Source organism: Macaca thibetana, chromosome 7 (genome assembly GCF_024542745.1).
Source record: "Macaca thibetana thibetana isolate TM-01 chromosome 7, ASM2454274v1, whole genome shotgun sequence".
Taxonomy (NCBI): Eukaryota; Metazoa; Chordata; class Mammalia; order Primates; family Cercopithecidae; genus Macaca; species Macaca thibetana.
The window spans coordinates 125,022,264-125,044,764 of record NC_065584.1 but is presented as its reverse complement, the minus strand read 5'-3'; the positions used below and the strand labels follow the sequence as shown (position 1 = coordinate 125,044,764).

Below are 22,501 nucleotides of genomic sequence, written 5' to 3'. Positions count from 1 at the left end.
GCCTGGCCAAAAGGGTGAAACCCTGTCTTTCCTAAGAACACAAAAATTGGCCAGGTGTGGTGGCATGTGCCTATAATCCCAGGTACTTGGGAGGCTGAGGCAGGAGAATCTCCTGAACCTGGGAGGCGGAGGTTGCAGTGAGCCGAGATCGTGCCACTGCACTTCAGCCTGGGCAACAAGAGTGAAACTCGGTCTCAAAAACAAACAAACAAACAACAACAATAACAAAAACCTAAGATACAAACACACACATTAGCCTAGGCCTACACAGGGTCAAGATCATTAATATCATTGTCTTCCACCTCCACTTCTTGTTCTACTGGAAGGTCTGGAGGAACAGTAACACCCATGGAGCTATCATCTCCTATGATAACAATGCCTTCTTTTGGAATAACTCCTGCAGGACTTGCCTGAGGCTGTTTTACAGTTAATTTGTTTTATTTATAAGTTGGAGCACACTCTAAAATAACAATAAGGGCCAGGCATGGTGTCTTGCACCTGCAATCCCAGCACTTTGAGGGGCAAGATAGGATTGCTTGAGGCCAGGAATTTGAGACCAACCTGGTCGACATAGCGAGACGGCATCCCTACAAAATATTTAAAAATTAGCCAGGTGTGGTGGCTTGTGCATATAATCCTAGCTACTTGGGAGGCTGAGGCAAGAGAATCACTTGAGCACCAGAGTTTGAGGCTGCAGTGAGACAAGGTCACTATACTCTGGCCTGGGTGACACAGTGAGATTCTGGTTCAAAAAAATAAAGTAACATAACAATAAAGAGTACAGTATAGCAAATACATAAAACAGCAACCTAATGGTTTGTTATCTTTATCAAGTACTATGTTACTGTACATAATTATAGGTACTACCCTTTAATAGGAATGGCAGCGCAGGTTTGTTTACATTAGCATCACCACAAACATGTGAGTGATGTGTTATGCTACAACATTACAATGTCACTAGACAATGGGAATTTTCCAGCTCCATTATAATTTTTTTTTTTTTTTGAGACAGAGTTTTGCTCTGTTGCCCAGGCTGGAGTGCAGTGGCGTGACCTCGGCTTACTGCAGCCTCCACCTCCTGGGTTCGAGTGATTCAGTAGCTGGGACTCCAGGCACGCGCCATTATGCCTGGCTAATTTTTGTAGAGACAGGGTTTTGCCATGTTGGCCAGGCTGGTCTCAAACTCCTGGCCTCAAATGATCCACCTGCCTTGGCCTCCCAAAGTGCTGGGATTATAGGTGTGAGTCACCATGCCTGGCCTCCATAAAAATCTTTTGGGACCACCTGTATATATGTGGTACACTGTTGACCAAAATGTCCCTATGCAGCACATGACTGTTATTTGGAAAAATATCTTTTCAGATCCTTTGATCATTTTTAAATTGGGTTGTATTTTATTTATTTATTTAAATAGAGATGGGGTCTCACTATGTTGCCCAGGCTGGTCTCAAACTCCTGAGCTCAAGCAGTCCTCTAGTCTAGGCCACTCAAAGTGCTAAGATTAAAGGCATGAGCTACCAAGCCAGGCCTAAATTGGATTGTATTTTTATTATTGAGTTGTAAGAGTTCTTTATCTATTTTGGATAAAGCTTCTTATCAGATGTATGATTTCAATTGTTTTCTTGCATTCTGTCATTCTGTGGGTTGCCTTTTCACTTTCGTTTTTTTTTTTGTTTTTTGTTTTTTGAGACAGGGTCCAGCTCTATTTCCAAGGTTGGAGTGCAGTGGTACAATCTTGGCTCCTTGCAAGTTCTGCCTCCTGGGCTCAAGTCATCCTCCCACTTCAGCCTCCCGAGAAGCTGAGACTATAGGCATGTGCAACCAGGCCTGGCTAATTATTTTATTCTGTACAGGATTTTACCTGTTGCCCAGTCTGGTCTCAAACTCCTAGGGTCAAGCAATCCTCCCACCTCAGCCTCCCAAAGTGTTGGGATTACAGATGTGAGCCATGGCACCCAGCAAAAACTTATTTTGACCTCTTTTAATCTATGAGTATGTATTCTTTCTTAATCTTCTATAGTTCGGCTTTCTCTTTTTTCATTCATTCATTTAATTAAAAGATGTGGGAGGGGTCTCGCTATGTTGCCCAGGCTGATCACGAACTCTTGGTTTTAAGTGATCTCCCCTCCTCAGTCTCCCACGTAGCCAGAATTACAGGAACCAGCCAGTGTGCGCAGCTGCTTGTTTCTTCTTAATTAGACTCCTCAGGAGTTTTCTAATTTTATCATCTTTTCAAAGTATAGCTTTTGGATTTATTCTTTTGTTGTTGTTGAGATGGGGTCTTGTTCTGTTGACCAGGCTGGAGGGCAGTGGTGCAATCATGGCTCACTGCAGCCTTGAACCCCTGGGCTCAAGAGATCCTCCCATGACAGCCTCCTGAGTAGTTGGGACCACAGGCACAGGCCACTACACTTGGCCAATTTTAAAATTTTCTGTAGAGACAGGGTCTCCCTATTTTCCCGAGGCTGGTCTCAAATTCCTGAGCTCAAGCATTCCTCTCGCCTTGGTCTCTCAAAGTGCTGAAATTATAGGTGTGAGCCACCACGCCTGGCCTGGATTTATCCTTTCCACCAATTTTTGTTTTCCATTTCATTAGCTCCACTTTTTACCTATATTAATTCTATCTTTCTATTTTTTTTGTGGATATTATGAGTATTAAAAATATCCTGGCTGGCCGGGCGTGGTGGCTCAAGCCTGTAATCCCAGCACTTTGGGAGGCCGAGACGGGCGGATCACGAGGTTAGGAGATCGAGACCATCCTGGCTAACACGGTGAAATCCTGTCTCTACTAAAAAAGTACAAAAAAACTACCTGGGCGAGGTGGCGGGCGCCTGTAGTCCCAGCTACTCGGGAGGCTGAGGCAGGAGAATGGTGTAAACCCGGGAGGCGGAGCTTGCAGTGAGCTGAGATTCGGCCACTGCACTCCCGCCTGGGCGACAGAGCAATACTCTGTCTCAAAAAAAAAAAAAAAAAAGCAAACAAAAAAAAATATCCTGGCTGGGCATGGTGGCTCATGCCTGTAATTATAGCACTTTAGGAGGCCAAGGTGGGTAGACTGCTTAAGCCCAGGAGCTCAAAAACAGCCTGGGCAACATAGCAAGATCTCGTCTCTAAAAGTAAATAATAAAAATTTCTTTAGTTTTAGACTCCATGACAACAAAGATATCTAAGGCTTTTAATTCCTGCTAAGTATAGCTTTTGCTATATGTCCCACAGATCAGCCATTAAATATTCTCCTTTACTAAGAAATAGTTTCAACTTATCTGATCTAGGAATTATCTAGAAGTGTTTCCTGTTTTTTTACCCAACTATGTTGTCTACAACAGCAGTTCCCAACCTTTTTGGCACCAGGGACCAGTTTCATGGAAGACAATTTCTCCAAGGACCAGGATGAGGGGACAGCCTCAGGATGATTCAAGCACACTACATTTATTCTGAACTTTCTTTTTTTTTGAGACAGGATCCAGATCTGTTGCCTAAGCTGGAGTGCAGTGGTGCAATACTGGCTCAATGCAACCTCTACTTCCTGGGCTCAAGCCATCCTCCCACCTCAACCTCCCGAGTAGCTGGGACTACAGGTGTGTGCCACCATGCCCAGCTAATTTTTGTATTATTTTAGAGACAGGTTTAGCCATGTTGGTCAGACTGGTCTTGAACTCATAAGCTCGGGTGATCTGTCTGGCTGGGCCTCCCAAAGTGCTGGGATTACAGGTGTGAGCCACCATGCCTAGTCTAAACTTTATTTCTATTATTACTACATTGTAATATATAATGAAATAATTATATAACTTATCGTAATATAGAATCTGTGGGAGCCCTAAGATTATTTTCTTGCAACCAGTCCCATCTGGGAGTGATAGGAGGCACTGACAGATAATCATGCATTAGATTCTCATAAGGGGTGCGCAACCTAGATCCTTCATGTGTGCAGTTCACAATAGGGTTCGCACTTCTATGAGAATCTAATGCCACTGCTGATCTGAAAGGAGGCAGAGCTCAGTTGGTAATGCAAGCAATGGGAAGTGGCTGTAAATACAGATGAAGCTTTGTTCGCTCCACCACCATTCACCTCCTGCTGTATGGCCCAGTTCCTAACCCCAGGGGTTGGGGACACTTTGTCTACAAGATACTGTGTTTCTTAATTTCTAAGAATCTCAGAATGTTTTGGTTCTTTTATTAGTTCTAAATTGTATTGGATCAAGATTAGATGATGTAGTCTCTATAAAACCTCCATTTTTAAAAATTTTTTTTTTTTTTTTTTTTGAGACGGAGTCTCGCTCTGTCCTCCAGGCTGGAGTGCAGTGGCCGGATCTCAGCTCACTGCAAGCTCCGCCTCCCGGGTTTACACCATTCTCCTGCCTCAGCCTCCCGAGTAGCTGGGACTACAGGCGCCCACCACCTCGCCTGGCTAGTTTTTTGTATTTTTTAGTAGAGACGGGGTTTCACCGTGTTAGCCAGGATGATCTCGATCTCCTGACCTCGTGATCTGCCCGTCTCGGCCTCCCAAAGTGCTGGGATTACAGGCTTGAGCCACCGCGCCCGGCCAAAATTTATTAATGTTTTCTTTGTGGCCAAGAGTATAACTAACTTTTGGAAATGTTTGATAGACTTAAGAGAAAAAGGCCGGGCGCGGTGGCTCAAGCCTGTAATCCCAGCACTTTGGGAGGCCGAGGCGGGTGGATCACGAGGTCAGGAGATCGAGACCATCCTGGTTAACATGGTGAAACCCCGTCTCTACTAAAAATAAAAAAAACTAGCTGGGCGTGGTGGTGGGCGCCTGTAGTCCCAGCTACTCGGAGGCTGAGGCAGGAGAATGGTGTAAACCCGGGAGGCGGAGCTTAAAGTGAGCCGAGATCGCGCCACTGCACTCCAGCCTGGGTGACACAGTGAGACTCCGTCTCAAAAAAAAAAAAAAAAAAAAAGAAGAGAGAAAAAATATTCCTATGTAAGGAATATAAGTTTTTCTATTAATCTTTTAAATTGAGTTTGTTGATTGTATTATTCAAATATTTATGATTTTTATCCAGTTTACGTATTTTTGATTTTGAAAACTGTTCATTAAAAACCTCTGCTACCCTTAGATTTTTATAATGGAGGAAAAAGCACATTTAGTTTTGTAATCAGGAAAATGTATCAAAAAAATAGATGGCAAGGAATGAAGGGAAAATTCAAATTTTATCTTATCAAAATCCATGATAAAAAAAATTCATGTGAAAATTTTTGTTTTTTGTTTATGCTAATAACAAATCTCTCTACTATAAGAAAACTCTTGGCCGGGCATGGTGGCTCACACTTGTAATCCCAGCACTTTGGGAGGCTGAGGCAGGCGGATCACGAGGTCAGGAGTTCAAGACCAGGCTGGCCAATACAATGAAACCCTGTCTCTACAAAAATACAAAAATTAGCTGGGCGTGGTGGCACGTGCCTGTAGTCTCAGCTACTCAGGAGGCTGAGGCAAGAGAATCACTTGAACCCAGGAGGCAGAGGTTGCAGTGAGCCAAGATCATGCCGCTGCACTCCAGCCTGGGCAACAGAGCGAGACTCCATCTCAAAAAAAAAAAAAAAAAAAAAAAAAAAAGCAAACTCTCTATAGGAAAATTTGCTCTCTTCCATTTTTTTTGTGCTTTTAAATAAATGTTTGCTTTGATGCAGTTTAGTAAAAAGTGCAACATATTTTAACTGAGATAACCAATTTGCCAAGAAACTGCACTTACATTGCCTGGGAGATTGCTCTGTCGGGGTTTCTGTATCAAGATGTGGACCTGGAGAAGTATAAAGAACTCCCTTATTGTTATTCTCCCATCTTGGAGTTTCTGAGAAAAGAAAAAAAAAGTTCACACGACCATTTGATGTGATCTCACTTTGATATAACCACCTCATTTGTTTCTAAAAGCTTAAAGTATATTGTATACATTTATGGAAATATTATCCAGATATATGCAGGCTATACATGAGCAAATTTTATCTAAGATTATTTCTTAAGGTTATTGAAAAACAATAGAGTTTTAAAAATCCCAAAACCCAAAACATACATCTTTTTTTCTCTTTTTTTGAGACAAGGTCTTGCTCTGTCACCCAGCCTGGGGTACAGTTGTGTGATCATGGCTCACTGCAGCCTTGAACTCCTGGGCTCAAGTGATTCTCTTGCCTCAGGCTCCCATGTTGCTGGGATAACAGGCATGCACCACCATGCCCAGCCAAAACAAATTACCTTTTAATTGTGACTTCTACTCCATTTAATTAATTGCTATGTTGGATCTTTAACTAAGAAAAGTAGTCTTCTGTATATTTGAAATATTTCGTAATTAAAACAAAATTTAAAACCAAGAATATTACATGTATTAGAAATGAGATGTTTAAACTTCTTTTCTTTATAAATTAAAAAAAAGAAAAATAATTTTAACATACCTCCCTCAAGCTCTCTTCACAAATAGTATCTCTGAGAAACTGTGATTCCATTTGACTACTGCGGTAAGCTAGAAGTAAAGCAAATTCTGGTGAAGAACAAGTCAAAACTGAACTGTAAACTTAACTGTGGTTATCATTCAGATTGTTTCTGATCCTGAAGCCACCCACTGGGATCTTTCTGGGAAGACAGTAATGTAGCACACAGCAAAGTATATTATAGCTTTAAGGCTCCAGGGTTTCTCCACTAATTATAAGCCCATGAAGGAAATCACTCTATTTCTCTGTAGTATGTCACTTCTCAGTGCATTACAATAACTGAGAAATAAAAATAAACTAAATATTATTTTACTGATCAACTTTTTATAATCCCAGAAAGGCATATACAACATTCAAATATTTCCTGAACTGAAAACTACTTATTATTAGTCAAGTAAGCAGAAGGCTGCTATTATTTAGCCTTCATGAAGCTCTTACTGCTGAAGTCCAGACAGGTCCCATCAGCCTTGACTGAATCCAGAGAGCTGCTGCAACTAGATGGGGTCCTGCTCAGGTTTTTTGTCAATACGCTGTTAGCACATTTATCTATATCCTCTTCAGTATGGTGATCAGAAATCTGAAATTGTCAATTAAGGAATATCATCAAAATAAAACATATACTGTACACTTACGATGAACACTAACATAAATACTACTTCTAACATACAATGTATCTATAATTCATATGAAATATCTTAGTAAAGAATTAGAACAAGTAACAAGCATCTTAAGCCTAATTAGAGTTAAAAGTAATTTTATTATAACTCTATGGATTATACTGTGTACGCAAATTATTTCTCATTATGTATCTAAGTTAAAACCAGATCCCGTAAGCTACCAAATGTTCACCTATCCAATTATTCAACTACTAGCCACCAATAGCAGGGCAACCACACTGCAGAAAACCAGACTAGAATATTGGCTGAATGTGGTGGCCCTGGCTAGAGTCCAGATAAACTTATTTCCAGGCTTTTCTACTTTCCTCTCCAGCTGACCAAGACTTCTTTAGCTGAATAAGTTATGTGGTCCTGCTTTTACTATTTTAACCATTTGACTTCACAGCTTTAAATGCCATCTTCATCTACCTTCTTTTTTTTTTTTTTTTTTTTTTTTTTTTGAGACGGAGTCTCACGCTGTTGCCCAGGCTGGAGTGCAGTGGCGTGATCTCGGCTCACTGCAAGCTCCACCTCCTGGGCTCACGCCATTCTCCTGCCTCAGCCTCCTGAGTAGCTAGGACTACAGGCGCCCGCCACCGCGCCCAGCTAATTTTTTTTTGTATTTTTAGTAGAGACGGGTTTCACTGTGGTCTCATCTCCTGACCTTGTGATCCGCCCGCCTCGGCCTCCCAAAGTGCTGGGATTACAGGCTTGAGCCACCGCCCGGCCTCATCTACCTTCTTATATGCTTTTTGAAAACTCTTTTTTTTTTTTTTTTTTTTTTGAGGAAGAGTCTCACTCTGTCACCCAGGCTGGAGTGCACTGGCGCAATCTTGGCTCACTGCAAGCTCCACCTCCTGGGATCATGCCATTCTCCTGCCTCAGCCTCCCGAGTAGCTGGGACTACAGGCACCCGCCACCACGTATGGCTAATTTTTTGCATTTTTAGTAGAGACGGGGTTTCATCGTGTTAGCCAGGATGGTCTCGATCTCCTGACCTTGTGATCCACCTGCCTTGGCCACCCAAAGTGCTGGGATTACAGGCATGAGCTACCGTGCCCGGCTGAAAACAATATATTATTTTATCTAAATGCTATTAAGGGGGCTGGGCACGGTGGCTCACGCCTGTAACCCCAGCATTTTGGGAGGCTAAGGAAGGCAGATCACTTGAGGTCAGGAGTTTAAGACCAGCCTGGCCAACATTGTGAAACCCCATCTCTACTGAAAACACAAAAATTAGCCGGGTGTGGTGGCACATGCCTGTAATCCCAGCTACCGAGGAGGCTGAGGGAGGAGAATCACTTGAACCTGGGAGGCAGAGCTTGCGGTGAGCTAAAATCACACCACGGCACTCCAGCCTGGGCAACAGAGCAAGACTCGATCTCAAAACACAACAAAAATAATAATAAATAAATAAACGCCATTATGGGCTGCAGTGGCTCATGCCTGTAATCCCCGCACTCTGGGAGGTCGAGGTAGGTAGGTCACTTGAGGCCAGGAGTTTGAGACCAGCCTGGCCAACGTGGTGAAACTTCATCTCTACTGAGACCAGCCTGGCCAACGTGGTGAAACTTCATCTCTACTAAAAACACAAAAATTAGCAGGGTGTTGTGGTGTGCACCCGTACTCCCAGCTACTTGGGAGGCTGAGACATGAGAATCACTTCAACCAGGAAGATGGAGGATGCAGTGGGCTGAGTTCACTCCACTGCACTCCAGCCTGGGCGACAGAGCAAGGCCTTGTCTCAAAAATAAATAAATGAATAAATACTATTATGTAAGCTCCATGAAAGCAGATTTTTGTCTGCATTCCCAGCACATAAAACAGTGCCTGGCTGGGTGCGGTGGCTCACGCCTGTAATCCTAGCACTTTGGGAGGCCGAGGTAGGTGGATCACTTGCAGTCAGGAGTTTGAGACCAGCCTGATCAACATGGTGATCATCTCTACTAAAAGTACAAAATTAGCTAGGCGTGTTGGTGCATGCCTGTAATCCCAGCTACTTGGGAGGCTGAGGCAGGAGAATGGCGTGAACCCGGGAGGCCAAGGTTGCAGTGAGCCAAGATCATGCCACTGCACTCCAGCCTGGGTGACAGAGCGAGACTCCATCTCAAAAAAAAAAAAAAAAAAAAGAAAGAAAAAAAAAACAAAATAACAGTGCCTAAGACATAGCAGATTATATATTTATTGAAAATAGAATGCAGTCCGGGCGTGGTGGCTCACTCCTGTAATATCAGGACTTTGGCAGGCCAAGGTGGGTGGATCACCTGAGGTTAGGAGTTCAAGACCAGACTGGCCAACATGGCGAAATCCTGTCTCTACTGAAAATACAAAAAATAGCCAGGCATGATGGCGGGCGCCTGTAATCCCAGCTATTCAGGAGGCTGAGGCAGGAAAATCCTTGAACCCAGAAGGCAGAGGTTGTAGCAAGCCAAGACTATACTATTGCACTCCAGCCTGGGTGACAAAAGCAAAAGTCCATCTCAAAAAAAGAAAATAGAATGTTAATTTTCATAAAAGCTACTGTTAAATTTTACATTGCTACTTTCTCATAATTTCATGACTAGCCATCGCATGACATTATCTTACAGAGCCACTGAAATCACCTCCTATGCTTATCTTTTTAACAGAGTTGAAGCTTTGTTTTCTATGAAACTCTGATACTTCCTAATCTTTATTTCTCCGCCTACAAAATTTGGTCTAAGTGACAGATTTTGTTCTCCCCAAGTTATCCAAATAGTACTTTACTTAAAAAAATGTGTCTTCTTTCAATTAATACAAAATGACCTAGGAATTCTCCTACTCACTAAAGAAATAGACTCTCTAAGTCTGGGTGCAATGGTTCACACTTGTAATCCCAGAACTTTGGGAGGCTGAGGCAGGCAGATCACTTGAGGTGAGGAGTTCGAGATCAGTCTGGCCAACATGAGGAAACCCCATCTCTACTAAAAATACAAAAAAAAAAAAAAGAAATTAGCTGGATGTGGTGCCAGGCGCCTGCAATCCCAGCTACTCGGAAGGCTGAGGCAGGAGAATCACTTGAACCCAGAAAGCGGAGGCTGCAGTGAGCAGAGATCGCACCACTGCACTCCAGCCTGGGCAACAGAGCAAGACTCTGTCGCAAAAATAAAATCAAAATCAAAATCAAAATTAAATTAAAAAATAAGGAAAATGGACTCTCAACTTCTACATATCCTTATCAGCCAAGAAAATTCAGTCAAGCTTTACTTCATGCAGCTGGCAAAATAGAAAGGCTTTTTACTCCCCAAATATAACTCCACTGAAGATGACTTTTCAAGCTATATATACCCTCCCTAGAGATTCTTATATAAAGCCAAATTGACAAATCACTAGAGGTGACAATATTTACCTTTTGAAATTATACAATCATAACTCTGGCTACTTTTTGAACAATTTTCCATTTAATTTTTTTGTGACTATTTGTCACTTTAAATTGCTTTGAAGTCTAGCTGTTAGTCAATTAATTCCTGAAGGTTCTACATAATACTTCTCCAGCCCTGTAAGTGGAAATAATCATTTTCTGCTTGCCCAAGACTAAGATTAAAATTCAAGAATACCCACAATTTAAAAAAACAAAACAAAACCCAAAACTCAAGAACATTCCTTGGTTCAGGACAGAGCTCACCTCCCGATCTTGTGTAGTATCACTAAAGTTAATCTCATTTTTTCTGATTTTTTTCTCCTTATGAATATCTTCTTCTTCTTGTACCCACATTCTTTTTTGGCTATTGCAAGTTTTTTCCATTTTATTTTCATATGGTGAAATATCTTTTTGGTATGTCTCAATCAAAGCCTTTTCCTCAGTTTCTATGTTAATAGAGTCTGAAGAATTGATCTCATCAGGATATATAGGAAGATTTTCCTCATTTATATATTGAGAAGGACTTAGGTTCACTTTAGCTGCAACAGATCCAATGCCTGAATCTTTGCTGGAGACTAGCTGAATTTCTAAGTGATTTAAATCAGTTGTGTCTGCTGGAATCTGTTCCAGGTCATCAATACCAGTGACACTACAATTTCTCTTGTTTGGCAATCTAGGCAAAAAGATTCCCAAAGAACATCTCCTTACTTTATCTTTAAAAATTGTCTTTGATGGTAGACAGGTGGTTTCAGCTCCATTATGAGACTTTTTATTTTCTTCATCTCTACTATCTTTAGCATTGCTGGAGATTATGTTAATATTACATATTTCTGTAGCTTGCACTATACTCATATCGTTGTGTGCCTTATTTCGTAATTCAAGTAATTGCTTTGGAAGGGGTGGTATATGAACAGTTTGAAAAGCTAAGAACTCTTCAGTTTTTCCATTCAAATTATTCAGATTTGGTTTGATACTATGAAAACATGGAACATTAGATGTAATTACAGGATCTGGTGCTTCTTCAGCATTGACATGAGTTTGTATGACTTGCTTAGTTAAGTCTGAGTTACTGTGGAAATCCAGAGCTGTATTATAGTTAGTTGTTTGAATATTTTCCTTCAGTTCTTTTTTACAGGCTGCAGCAAACCACTTCTCATTACTGAGCATTTTGGGCTTTTCACATATGGGTGCAGAGGAATTTCCTATAATATTTAAACTCTTATTTTCAGCTTTAGACAGTATCACTTCATCTTTATTGATACTACTCTGTCCTTTTTTAGGTAATGGAGGTTGGTCAGTTGAGAAATGAGGCTGAGAAATAACACGAATATCATCAACAAAGACTTTCATTTGATCCTTTTGAAGCTTAAAAGATATTCGCTTTGAATTAAGTTTAGTCATCTCCCCCAGATCTTGACTATATACTAAAGTTTGATTAGCCAATAGATTTCGTGGCTCCTTAATCAGATCTTGATCTTTGTGCAGTGTTATGACACAGTCTAACTGTCCTTTGTTACTGGTTTGAATAACTTCTTCCTTCTTTAACAAAGGACAAGGAGCAGAGAGATGCTGTCCCTCAGATTCCAAGTAAGATTCACTGGCAAAATCATTTGCATAAGCACGGTCATTTTGCACTGGGCAATTATTGGCTTTTTCCTCATCTTTATCACATAAGGGCATGGCACTACCCTCCAAAATATCAGTATAGGAAATAACATTTGGTAAACAGGAATAATTATCACTGGATCCACAAATAGCAGTTGCATGACTGCTTGTAAAGCCCACATTTCTTCTATCTCTATTATTTAAACGACAGCTTTCAATTTGGGCTTTTTCCAATGTACAGGCCTGTTCTACAACTTTCCCTATGACCTTTTCATCCATAGCAGCATTATGGAATTTGACGATTTCATTAGTAGTTTTATTAGTAGAAGCAAAGAGTTGTTGCTTTTGCTCACTGTGAACAATTTTGTTTCCTACAGCCAGTGCTTGTTTTTCAGCAATTTCTTGAACACAGCTATTATCCTTAGGAAAGGAAACACCCAGGTTTTTTCCTTTTGCTATTCCAAATTTAGGGTTCTCTTCAAGTATTTTCTCTGCGGCTTGACAGTCAATGAAAACAGTATCAGAATTGGTGACTTCCAGATCATTGTAATTATCTGTGAATAACACAGTTTTGTCCAAGGGCCTAATAGCTATTTCATTTGACGGGACAGTTTTACATTCTAAGGCAGTTGTGTGACTCCTAGTGACCTCCATGTCATCCTGCCCACATGAATACAAAATAGTTTTAGAAGCCCCTGCAAAAGGCACCAAATGGAAGTCCTCTTTATTCTCCAGGGCACTTTTGTTACCTATTGCCACCATACAACTCTGGGTAATATCCATATCATTTTTATCATTCTCTGAAAATATAATGGTCTTGTCATTTTTTAGCTTAAGGCTTTTTCTTCTCTGACTTTTGCCTGATAGAGGTTCATTGAGAAATCCAGAATTTTGTACAGCTTTGATGTTTTTCCAAGTGGCTGATTTAGACAATTCTGTGTTATCAGCTACCTCTACAGGGCCCCTATTATTAGACCATTCCTCCAGAGGTGTTAGCTGGCTGTCATTTGCTACTAGACGGTCACTTTCACCATTTTCTGGAAAGAAAACACTCTCCTCAGTAGGAGTACATATCACTTTTGGTGTTCCTAGGCTTTTCCTTTGGGATAGTTCAAAGTTAGGTCGGTCTGTTCTTTCCTTTTCTTGGTAATCAATGAAAACAGTATGGGACTTTGTCATTTCTAGTTCATCATGATTATCTACAAACACTACAGTTTTGTCCATAGGCCTAGTAGTTATTTCATCTGGTAAGACAGTTTTACATTCTAAGGCAGTTGTGTGACTTCTAGTGATCTCCATGTCATCCTGCCCACATGTATATAAAATAGTTTCAGAAGTTCCTGCCAATGGCACCAAATGACAATCGTGTTTCTCTAATAAAGGTCTATGGTTTATTTCTACTGTATAACTCTTAGTGATATCCGTATCATTCTTAACATCTTCTGAAAATATAATAGTCTTATCAATTTTTGGTCCGCCAACACTTTTCCTTCCCCAAATTCTGACATTTTGCTTTTCCTTTGGAAATTTAGGTTTCTGTATACTTTCGTCCTCTAACACATCCATAATACAGTTAGATTTAAGTACTCCACTTTTTTCTGTGGGACTTTTACCACATTTTTCAACTTTCACAGCTATCTGCCTGCTCGTTGTTGTTAGCTGGCTAGTAGTGTGTTCTAAATTAGTTTTACCAAGTTCTTGTAGTTCAGAAGGACCAAATCCAATGACAACGGTGTGGCTCTTTGTTAGATCCATATTTTGCTCTTCCTCTGAACATATAATCATCTTGTCATGGCAACAGTCAGGTGTGGGATTGCTTAAACTTTTCCTCAGTGGCCCAGCCAGTTTAGAATTGTGGCCTAGTACAGATTTCACTGTATGACTACTTATAGTAGTATCATGATTTTTCATAGAGGATTGTCCTGATGAAAATAATGGCTTTGTGGTAGAAAACAAAGATTGTTCACATGAAACTGTATTTCTATTAGCTACTTGTTTATCAAGAACTCCACCACAGTAGACTACATTATGGCTTGTTGCTATCTCCTGATTACAATCAGCTGACTGAAGAGAATCTTTATCAAGGTAGGGCAAAACCTTCAAAACCCGATCTTTGTCTTTGTTCCAGGTATCGGTTAAGCTGTTTTTGGTTATCATGTCTGGCCGTTGAAATGGTTCATTATGACTTTTGGTCATTTCTTCACATTCATCTGAAGAGCTTTTGTTGTGAGAGTGAGATTCACTGGTATTCTCCGGTGCTAGATTATAAGTTGCAAGAGGAACTTGACTTCCTAAGTTACTTGTGTGACTTTCAGTCAAATCCATATCTTCACCTGCTAAGAGTTCAGTCTTTCTATCAGTCAATGAAATAGATAAAGGATTTGACAGGCTCTGCTGTATTCTTTCCTTAGACATATGAGGAAGTGAGTTACAATTTACATTCATTTTCCCATCTTCTGATGTGGTCATATAATTTTGGAGCATCATTTCTTTTTCAGGTGTTGGTACAGCTGCTATTTGCACATTTGATTGATCTTGTTTAAAAATCTGATTATCTATTGCAACTGTATGACTCTTGGTAATGTCCATGTTCTCCTCTCCGGAATAAATAGTTTTCTCTGTGAGACAAGACATAGCATCTGGATTGCAATACATTTTAGAATAATTACTGTCATGCTTTAGCAAATTTTTCTCCTCTCTCACATTTGAGAGACATTTGGTCATTTCCATGGCATCATTACAACTAGAATAGAAAACTGTCTTACAACCTTGAATACATGGATTAGAACAAACAGATTCTGGGGTCATGGCTAATATTCTGGCATCTTGATTACAAGTCTGTGAGACTATGTGAGTTTCTGCCCCCATATGACTTCTGGTAATATGTATTTTGTCTGCAGGGTTTATGGAAGGGTCTTGAAAAGCAGCATTTTGTTTACTCTTAAAATTTATTTTACTTCCTGAAGCTTTAGTTCCATAACCTGTTGTTACATCCATGGCATTCTGAGTTTGATTTTCTATTTCAGAAAAATTATTTGTTGCAGGTAAAATCTGTATAGTGTGGTTAAATGTCAAGTCCATAAAGTCATTGCCATAAATTGTAATATCATTACCTTTAGATTCCCGTGAGTTGGTCTCACTGGATGTGGGAATCAATGTCTGAATATTGGCTGTATGACACTGGGTGAAATTCATCCCATCATCTTTTTCTCTAAAGATTCTAGTAACATTACTGTTACTCTCATCTTTATTAAGAGATATATGCATTTGATGTATAGAAGAGGCACTATTTGATTCATTGGAATAAACAGGTATCTCAAAATTTTCTTTATCAGGCCCACTAGGAAAAGCATTACATTTTCCTGTTTTCAATCTCTTTATGAAATCATTGAAATTTATTTTATTTTCTGAAGAAGTGCTTTGATCCATGGAAAAATTTACTTCTTTTTTCATTCTTGAGTCTTCAGTGTGAAGCTTTAAATTAGCTAGAAATGATGTGGTATCTATCTTGGTGGACTTTTCACTTTTGGGATTATCTAAAAGGCCTTTGGTAATCATTACAGTATGACTTGATGTCAGGTCCATCTGGTTTTCATCTGAAAAGATGACTGTCTGGTCGTTTGCATGTTTCCTTTCATGGTTATGTTCTATAATTGAAAACTATAATGAAAGCAAAATATAAGAGATCAGAACAAAAGCAAACTTTTAAAAAGGCATTTTACAACATGTACTATATAAAAAATCCTCGGCCGGGCGCGGTGGCTCAAGCCTGTAATCCTAGCACTTTGGGAGGCCGAGACGGGCGGATCACGAGGTCAGGAGATCGAGACCATCCTGGCTAACACGGTGAAACCCCGTCTCTACTAAAAATACAAGAAAATTAGCCGGGCGAGGTGGCGGGCGCCTGTAGTCCCAGCTACTCGGGAGGCTGAGGCAGGAGAATGGCGTGAACCCGGGAGGCGGAGCTTGCAGTGAGCTGAGATCGCGCCACTGCACTCCAGCCTGGGGCACAGAGCAAGACTCAGTCTCAAAAAAAAAAAAAATAAAATAAAAAAAAAAAATAAATAAAAAAAATAAAAAATCCTCAGTGACGGTTTCATAACACATTGGTTTGTTTGAATCAATGGTGTAGTATGTTGCATATAATTTGTCATTAAAAATTATTCTTGGGAGGCCAAGGCAGGCGGATCACGAGGTCAGGAGATCGAGACCATCCTGGCTAACACGGTGAAACCCTGTCTCTACTAAAAAATACAAAAAACAAAATTAGCCAGGTGTGGTGGCGTGCGCCTGTAATCCCAGCTACTCGGGAGGCTGAGACAGGAGAATGGTGTGAACCCGGGAGGCAGAGCTTGCAGTGAGCTGAGATTGTGCCACTGCATTACAGCCTGAGCAACAGAGTGAGACTCTGTCTCAAAAAAAAAAAAATTATTCCAGGCTGGGCACAGTGGCTCACACCTGGAATCCAAGCACTTTGGAAGGCTGAGGCAGGAGGACTGCCTGAAGCCAGGAGTAACAAAGTAAGATCCTGTCTCTACAAAAAAATTTAAAAATCAGGCACAGTGGTGCATGCCTATAGTCCCAGCTACTAGGAAGGCTGATGTGGGAGGACTGCTTAAGTCCAGGAGTTTGAGCTGTCATGAGCTAGGATCACATCACTGCACTCCAACTTCGGCAACAAAGTAAGACCCAATCTATTAGGAAAAGAAAAAAAAAAAATTCTAAAGTCTGTGAGTAATTTACTTTTTAGTGTTATGGGACAAATTAAAAATTCAAGTTTAATTATACACCCACTAGAATGACTAAAAAATTAAAAACACTGACAGCACCAAATGTAAACATGACGAAAATTTAATTACTATATTGAATAGGTCATTCTTATCCTAAATTTTAAAAGTCTAGGAAAGGCATAAGTCCATGATGGCTAATCTATGTTACATTCTAGACTGGGCTTGGTGGCTCACACTTATAATCTCAACACTTTGGGAAGCCGAGGCAGAAGGATCCCTTGAGCCCAGGAGTTCAAGATGAGCCTGGGCAACATAGTGAGATCTTGTGTCTACAAAAAAATGAACAAAATTAGCTAGGTATGGTGGCATGCACCTGTAGTCCCAGCCACTCAGGAGGCTGAGGTGGGAGGATTGCTTGAGCCCAGAAGGTTGAGGCTGCAGTGAGCCAAGATTGTGCCACCTTCTTGTAGGAGATAGCTTAAAAAAAATATATATATATATATATATTTTACACTCTATGCTACAAGATTTTTTTTTTTTTTTTTTTGGTGAGGACACAGATTAACTCCTTGCTACTGAAAGTATGGCCTACGGACTTGTGTACTAGTATCACTCAAGAAATAGTTAGAAATAAAGACTCGTATGCTCTTTAAACTTTGAGAGGTACTGGTATACTGTATCTCCCATTATTTAAACTGGCAGTGACTTAACTACCCTTAAGTTAATTGGAAAGCTAGGAAGCCTTTCCAGTTTATGCTGATTCATTTTATTAAGTCATCCCTAAATTATGCCATTATCATTGAACTGTGTTTTCTGTTTTAACAATCAGAAGACATTAAAATATGAAGGTATTTGCATGAACTCTTACCTCCTTCTGTTGCATCTGGGTATGAATGGGAGCAGAAAGCAATGTGTTCATCCCTATTTAGAAAAAAGAAAAAACTGTAGTCAGAAAATATATCACCGAGCCTGACTTTCCTTTTCTTAGGTTCTTCATCGGTTACAAGTATTTACTAGAATTTACCAGTAACTAAGCCCTTAAAAACTTATGTATTAAATTTTTTTAAAGTTTTAAAAAATTGATACATAACAGTGGAACATATTTTTGTGTTACGCGATATTTTGATATCTGTATACATTGTGTAATGATCAAATCAGGGTAATTGGAATATCCACCACATCAAACATTTATCTTTTGTGTTGGGAACATATTAAATTTCATAAGACTTTTAATTGTCCTATGTTAGTGACAGAGAGACCAATAATTATTATATCCTCTGTGTGGCTGAAATATTTTTATAATGTGGTGGTGATTTTAAAGATGGAAAGTCTGGACTACTACTTATTATTATTATTATTATTATTGACTTCTCTGTTTTTATTTCCTGGATAGTAGAAGTCCCATGAAGAAGAACATCAAGTGATGAGTCTGAAAGGTTAGGGTAGGATTCTGAAGGGTATTTTATTCTATGTTAAGGAATCTAGACGTTCCCATGATAAGACATTTGTGTTTTATAAAAATAATCCCATTATAAAATATAATGCATTTTAGAAAAATAGTAAAAAGTAATAAGAAGAAGTAGATTCAAGAGAAGATAAACCAATAAGGAAGTTACTACAACAGTTCAGATTAACGTAAGAGGTCATGTTAGACCAAAAGAGCAACAAAAATGGAAATAAAGGATTAGACTCAAGACTTATTTTAGAACTACAAATGATACTTTGTAAATAAGGAAGGGATTCAAAAGGCTGTATTAAAACAGGAAATAGGCCGGGCGCGGTGGCTCAAGCCTGTAATCCCAGCACTTTGGGAGGCCGAGACGGGCGGATCACTAGGTCAGGAGATCGAGACCATCCTGGCTAACGGGGTGAAACCCCGTCTCTACTAAAAAATACAAAAAGCTAGCCGGGCGACGTGGCGGGCGCCTGTAGTCCCAGCTACTCGGGAGGCTGAGGCAGGAGAATGGCGTAAACCCGGGAGGCGGAGCTTGCAGGGAGCTGAGATCCGGCCACTGCACTCCAGCCCGGGGACAGAGCCAGACTCCGTCTCAAAAAAAATAAATAAATAAATAAAAAAACACTTACATTTAAAGTTTAAAGGCAAATCTTTAGAACATACTAAATAATTTATAGCAACTTTGAGTACATATAATGAAATAATTATAAGCTTTTTTTTCTTTTTTTTACTAAAAGCCTTATTTATATGTCAGGCTTCCATTCATTTTTTCAACAAATGTTGATTCAGAACCTATTACATGAAAAAAACAAAACAAACAAACAAAAACACACCTCAACTGTCTACTAAGGTATAAAGAAGAACAAGACAAAATTTCTGGACTCCCAGAGATGGTAGTTCAGGCTATTCTGAGCACACTGCCTATGGGGTAGCCCTGCTCCTCAAGGAGGAGTATCCCTTACCCCCCACAAATAGTTCTGGCCTCTTTAATAAGACAGTCAGAAAAATACTTAAAATACAATGTAATAAATTATAAAATACACCGAGAAATAAAAGAGGTGTTATGGGAGCGCAGAACATGCGACTAACTCCTTAGTTTTGCCAGAGAGGGTTCCATGTAAGCCAGTGCTACTTGAAGTACAGTGCCAGACTGTGAACTGCTTGTTACCAATTCATAATGAGATAAAGAGCTGGTGGCAAACATAAATCATATAATAATAATTGCTAGAAAAAAAGTGTATGCTAAACTAAACGGTGGCTTAATGCCACAGTTAATGCACATTATGGTGCAAGTTCCTTTTCTGTCATGGACTGAGCAGTTAGTTTGTGGAATGGACACTTTGAACAGCACTGAAGTTAAGCTAAGTGAAGTGAAAAATGAGAAGATTGACAGGCAAACTGGAGTAGAAAGATCACTTTAGATAGACAAAATAGCATTAATAAATGCATATAGGGGCTGAGCACACAGGCTCACACCTGTAATCCAAGCACCCTGGAGGCCGAGGCAGGTGGATCATCTGAGGTCAGGAGTTTGAGACCAGCCTGGCCAACATGGTGAAAACCCGTCTCTACTAAAAATACAAAAATTATCTGGGCCTGGTGGCATGCGCCTCTAATCCCAGCTACTTGGGAGGCTGAGGCAGGCTTGTTGCAGTGAGCCAAGATCGCACCACCTCACTTCAGCCTGGGTGACAGAGTGAGACTCCATCTCAAAAAAATAAAATGAAACACAATGAAATATAAATGCATATAGGCAGAAAAAGAGTTCATATAGTGAACTGCAAATAATTCATCACGGGCTAGAGCACAGGATACCTATAAAGGGCAGGAGATAAGTCTGGAGAAGAAGACAGACCAAGTGATAAAGGACATTCTAACTCACTGCTAAGGAGTATGGGCTTTATTCTCTAAGCAAAACAGTGTCATTGAACCATTTTAAGCTGGGAGGTAACATAATTAAATTTAGAAACATGGAGAATAGATTGGAAGGATAAGAAATGAAATACAATATGGCCGGGCGCGGTGGCTCAAGCCTGTAATCCCAGCACTTTGGGAGGCCGAGACGGGCGGATCACGAGGTCAGGAGATCGAGACCATCCTGGCTGACACGGTGAAACCCCGTCTCTACTAAAAAAAATACAAAAACTTAGCCGGGCGAGGTGGCGGGCGCCTGTAGTCCCAGCTACTCGGGAGGCTGAGGCAGGAGAATGGCGTAAACCCGGGAGGCAGAGCTTGCAGTGAGCTGAGATCCGGCCAGTGCACTCCAGCCTGGGCAACAGAGCGAGACTCCGTCTCAAAAAAAAAAAAAAAAAAAGAAATGAAATACAATAGCCCAAGAAAAAATAATAGCAGCTTGAGTTAAAGCAGGGGCAGAAGGAATACAGAATAGGTAATAGATTTTCAAGACATTTAGGAGACAAAATACAAAGTAGGCCAAATGGACATTAGACATAAATGAAGAGTCGAAAATGACTTCTTGATTACTGACTTAAGTGAATAACTGAACGAGCGGGAGTCCAAGACAGAGAAAACAGGAGAAACAGCAGGTTTGAAAGAAATAATAGCAAGTCGGCCAGGTGCAGTGGCTCACACCTATAATCCCAGCACTTTGGGAGGCTGAGGCGGCTGGATCACCTGAGGTCAGGAGTTTGAGACCAGCCTGGCCAACATGGAGAAACCCTGTCTCTACTAAAAATACAAAAAAAAAAAAAATTTGCTGGGTGTAGTGGTGGGCGCCTGTAATCCCAGCTACTCAGGAGGCTGAGGCAGGAGAATTGCTTGAACCTGGGGGGTGGAGGCTGCAGTGAGCTGAGATCGTGCCACTGCACCCCAGCCTGGACAATAAGAATGAAACTTCATCTCAAAAAAAAAAAAAAGAAGTAATAGTGAGTCTGTGAAATTTTAAACTGAAGACACTGTAAACAACAAAGCCCTGGGCTGGGCACGGTGGCTCATGCCTGTAATCCCAGCACTTTGGGAGGCCGAAGCGGGTGGATCACGAGGTCAGCAGTTCGAGACCAGCCTGACCAACACGGTGAAACCCCGTCTCTAATAAAAATACAAAAAAATTAGCTGGGCGTGGTGGTGGATGCCTGTAATCCCAGCAACTTGGGAGGCTGAGGCAGGAGAATTGCTTGAAATCAGAAGGTGGAGGTTGCAGCGAGCCGAGATTACGCCACTGCACTCTAGCCTGGGCAGTAATAGCAAAACTCTGTCTCAAAAAAAAAACAAAATAATAACAAAGCTCTGTTTGGAGCCACTACTAGAGTGGCTCAAGGAACCTAGATGAATAGACTATCTTACTGTAAGAAAAGTATTCTAGTCATACTCACCAGTAATTTCACAGTAATTATCTTCTAATTTCTTATTCCTAAAAATTAAAAAGTATTTTTATAATCTATACCCCAAACAATTACCAACAATCTTTCAATAACAGCTGAAAGAGTAGGGAAGATGAAAGACTGTCATAGAATGACTAGCAGAAAATTATAAAGACTTTTTTTAAAAAAGACTCATCTAATGCAGAAAATTATAAAGACATCTTTTTAAAAAAGACTCATCTAATACTGACTGAAGCAATTGCAAGGCAATTAAAGGATACTTTTCAGATTGGTCTTAATGGTTTGCTAATTTCAAGAATATTATCAGCCAGTCGTGGTGGCTCACATCTGTAATCTCAACACTTTGGGAGGTTGAGGTGGGAGGACCACGTGAGACCTGGAGTCCAGGGCTGCAGTGAACTATAATCATGCCACTGCACTCCAGCCTGGGTGACAGAGTGAGATCTCATCCCAAAAAAATAAACTACAAAAATATGCTTAATATATACTGCTTGCTTATTTTTTCAAAAAAAGACCTATAAAGCAATTCATTTTCTAAACTTTGAGCCTTAAAAGTACATAAAAGAAACCACTCAAGTGTCCATCAATAGGGAGTTCACTAAATGTTGGTGCAGCCATACAAGAGACTGTAACAGACTGAGGTAAATCTTTATGTAATAACATGGAAAGTGTCACAATACATATTACTAGGCAATCCCATTTTTGTCTTCTTTAAAAAAATAAAAGCTAAACATGCACTTAGACACACAAAAAGAATTTCTGCAAGTACACCAAAAACTGTCAACAGTGGTTATCTGTGAGGAGTGAGTCACCTGAAGACAGAATAGGCTGGGTGTGGTGGCTCACGCCTGTAATCCCATCACTTTGGGAGGCCAAGGCGGGCAGATCAC

General features: G+C 40.4%; 1 protein-coding gene across 4 annotated transcripts in view; it reads right to left on the bottom strand.

Annotated features, from left to right (window-relative positions):
- KNL1 (kinetochore scaffold 1) overlaps nucleotides 1–22,501 on the bottom strand; it is a 77,147-nt gene that overhangs the window by 30,090 nt on the left and 24,556 nt on the right. For 3 of the 4 annotated variants that reach the window (XM_050799338.1, XM_050799337.1, XM_050799339.1), the window contains exons 8-13: nucleotides 21,603–21,640; nucleotides 17,683–17,735; nucleotides 10,744–15,744; nucleotides 6,883–7,021; nucleotides 6,409–6,476; nucleotides 5,715–5,813 (exon numbers count right to left, since the gene is read on the bottom strand). In XM_050799338.1, the coding sequence (XP_050655295.1) occupies nucleotides 5,715–5,813; nucleotides 6,409–6,476; nucleotides 6,883–7,021; nucleotides 10,744–15,744; nucleotides 17,683–17,735; nucleotides 21,603–21,640 (5,398 nt within the window). The remainder of the gene's footprint in view (nucleotides 1–5,714; nucleotides 5,814–6,408; nucleotides 6,477–6,882; nucleotides 7,022–10,743; nucleotides 15,745–17,682; nucleotides 17,736–21,602; nucleotides 21,641–22,501) is intronic. The other variant, XM_050799340.1, reaches the window with a different exon arrangement.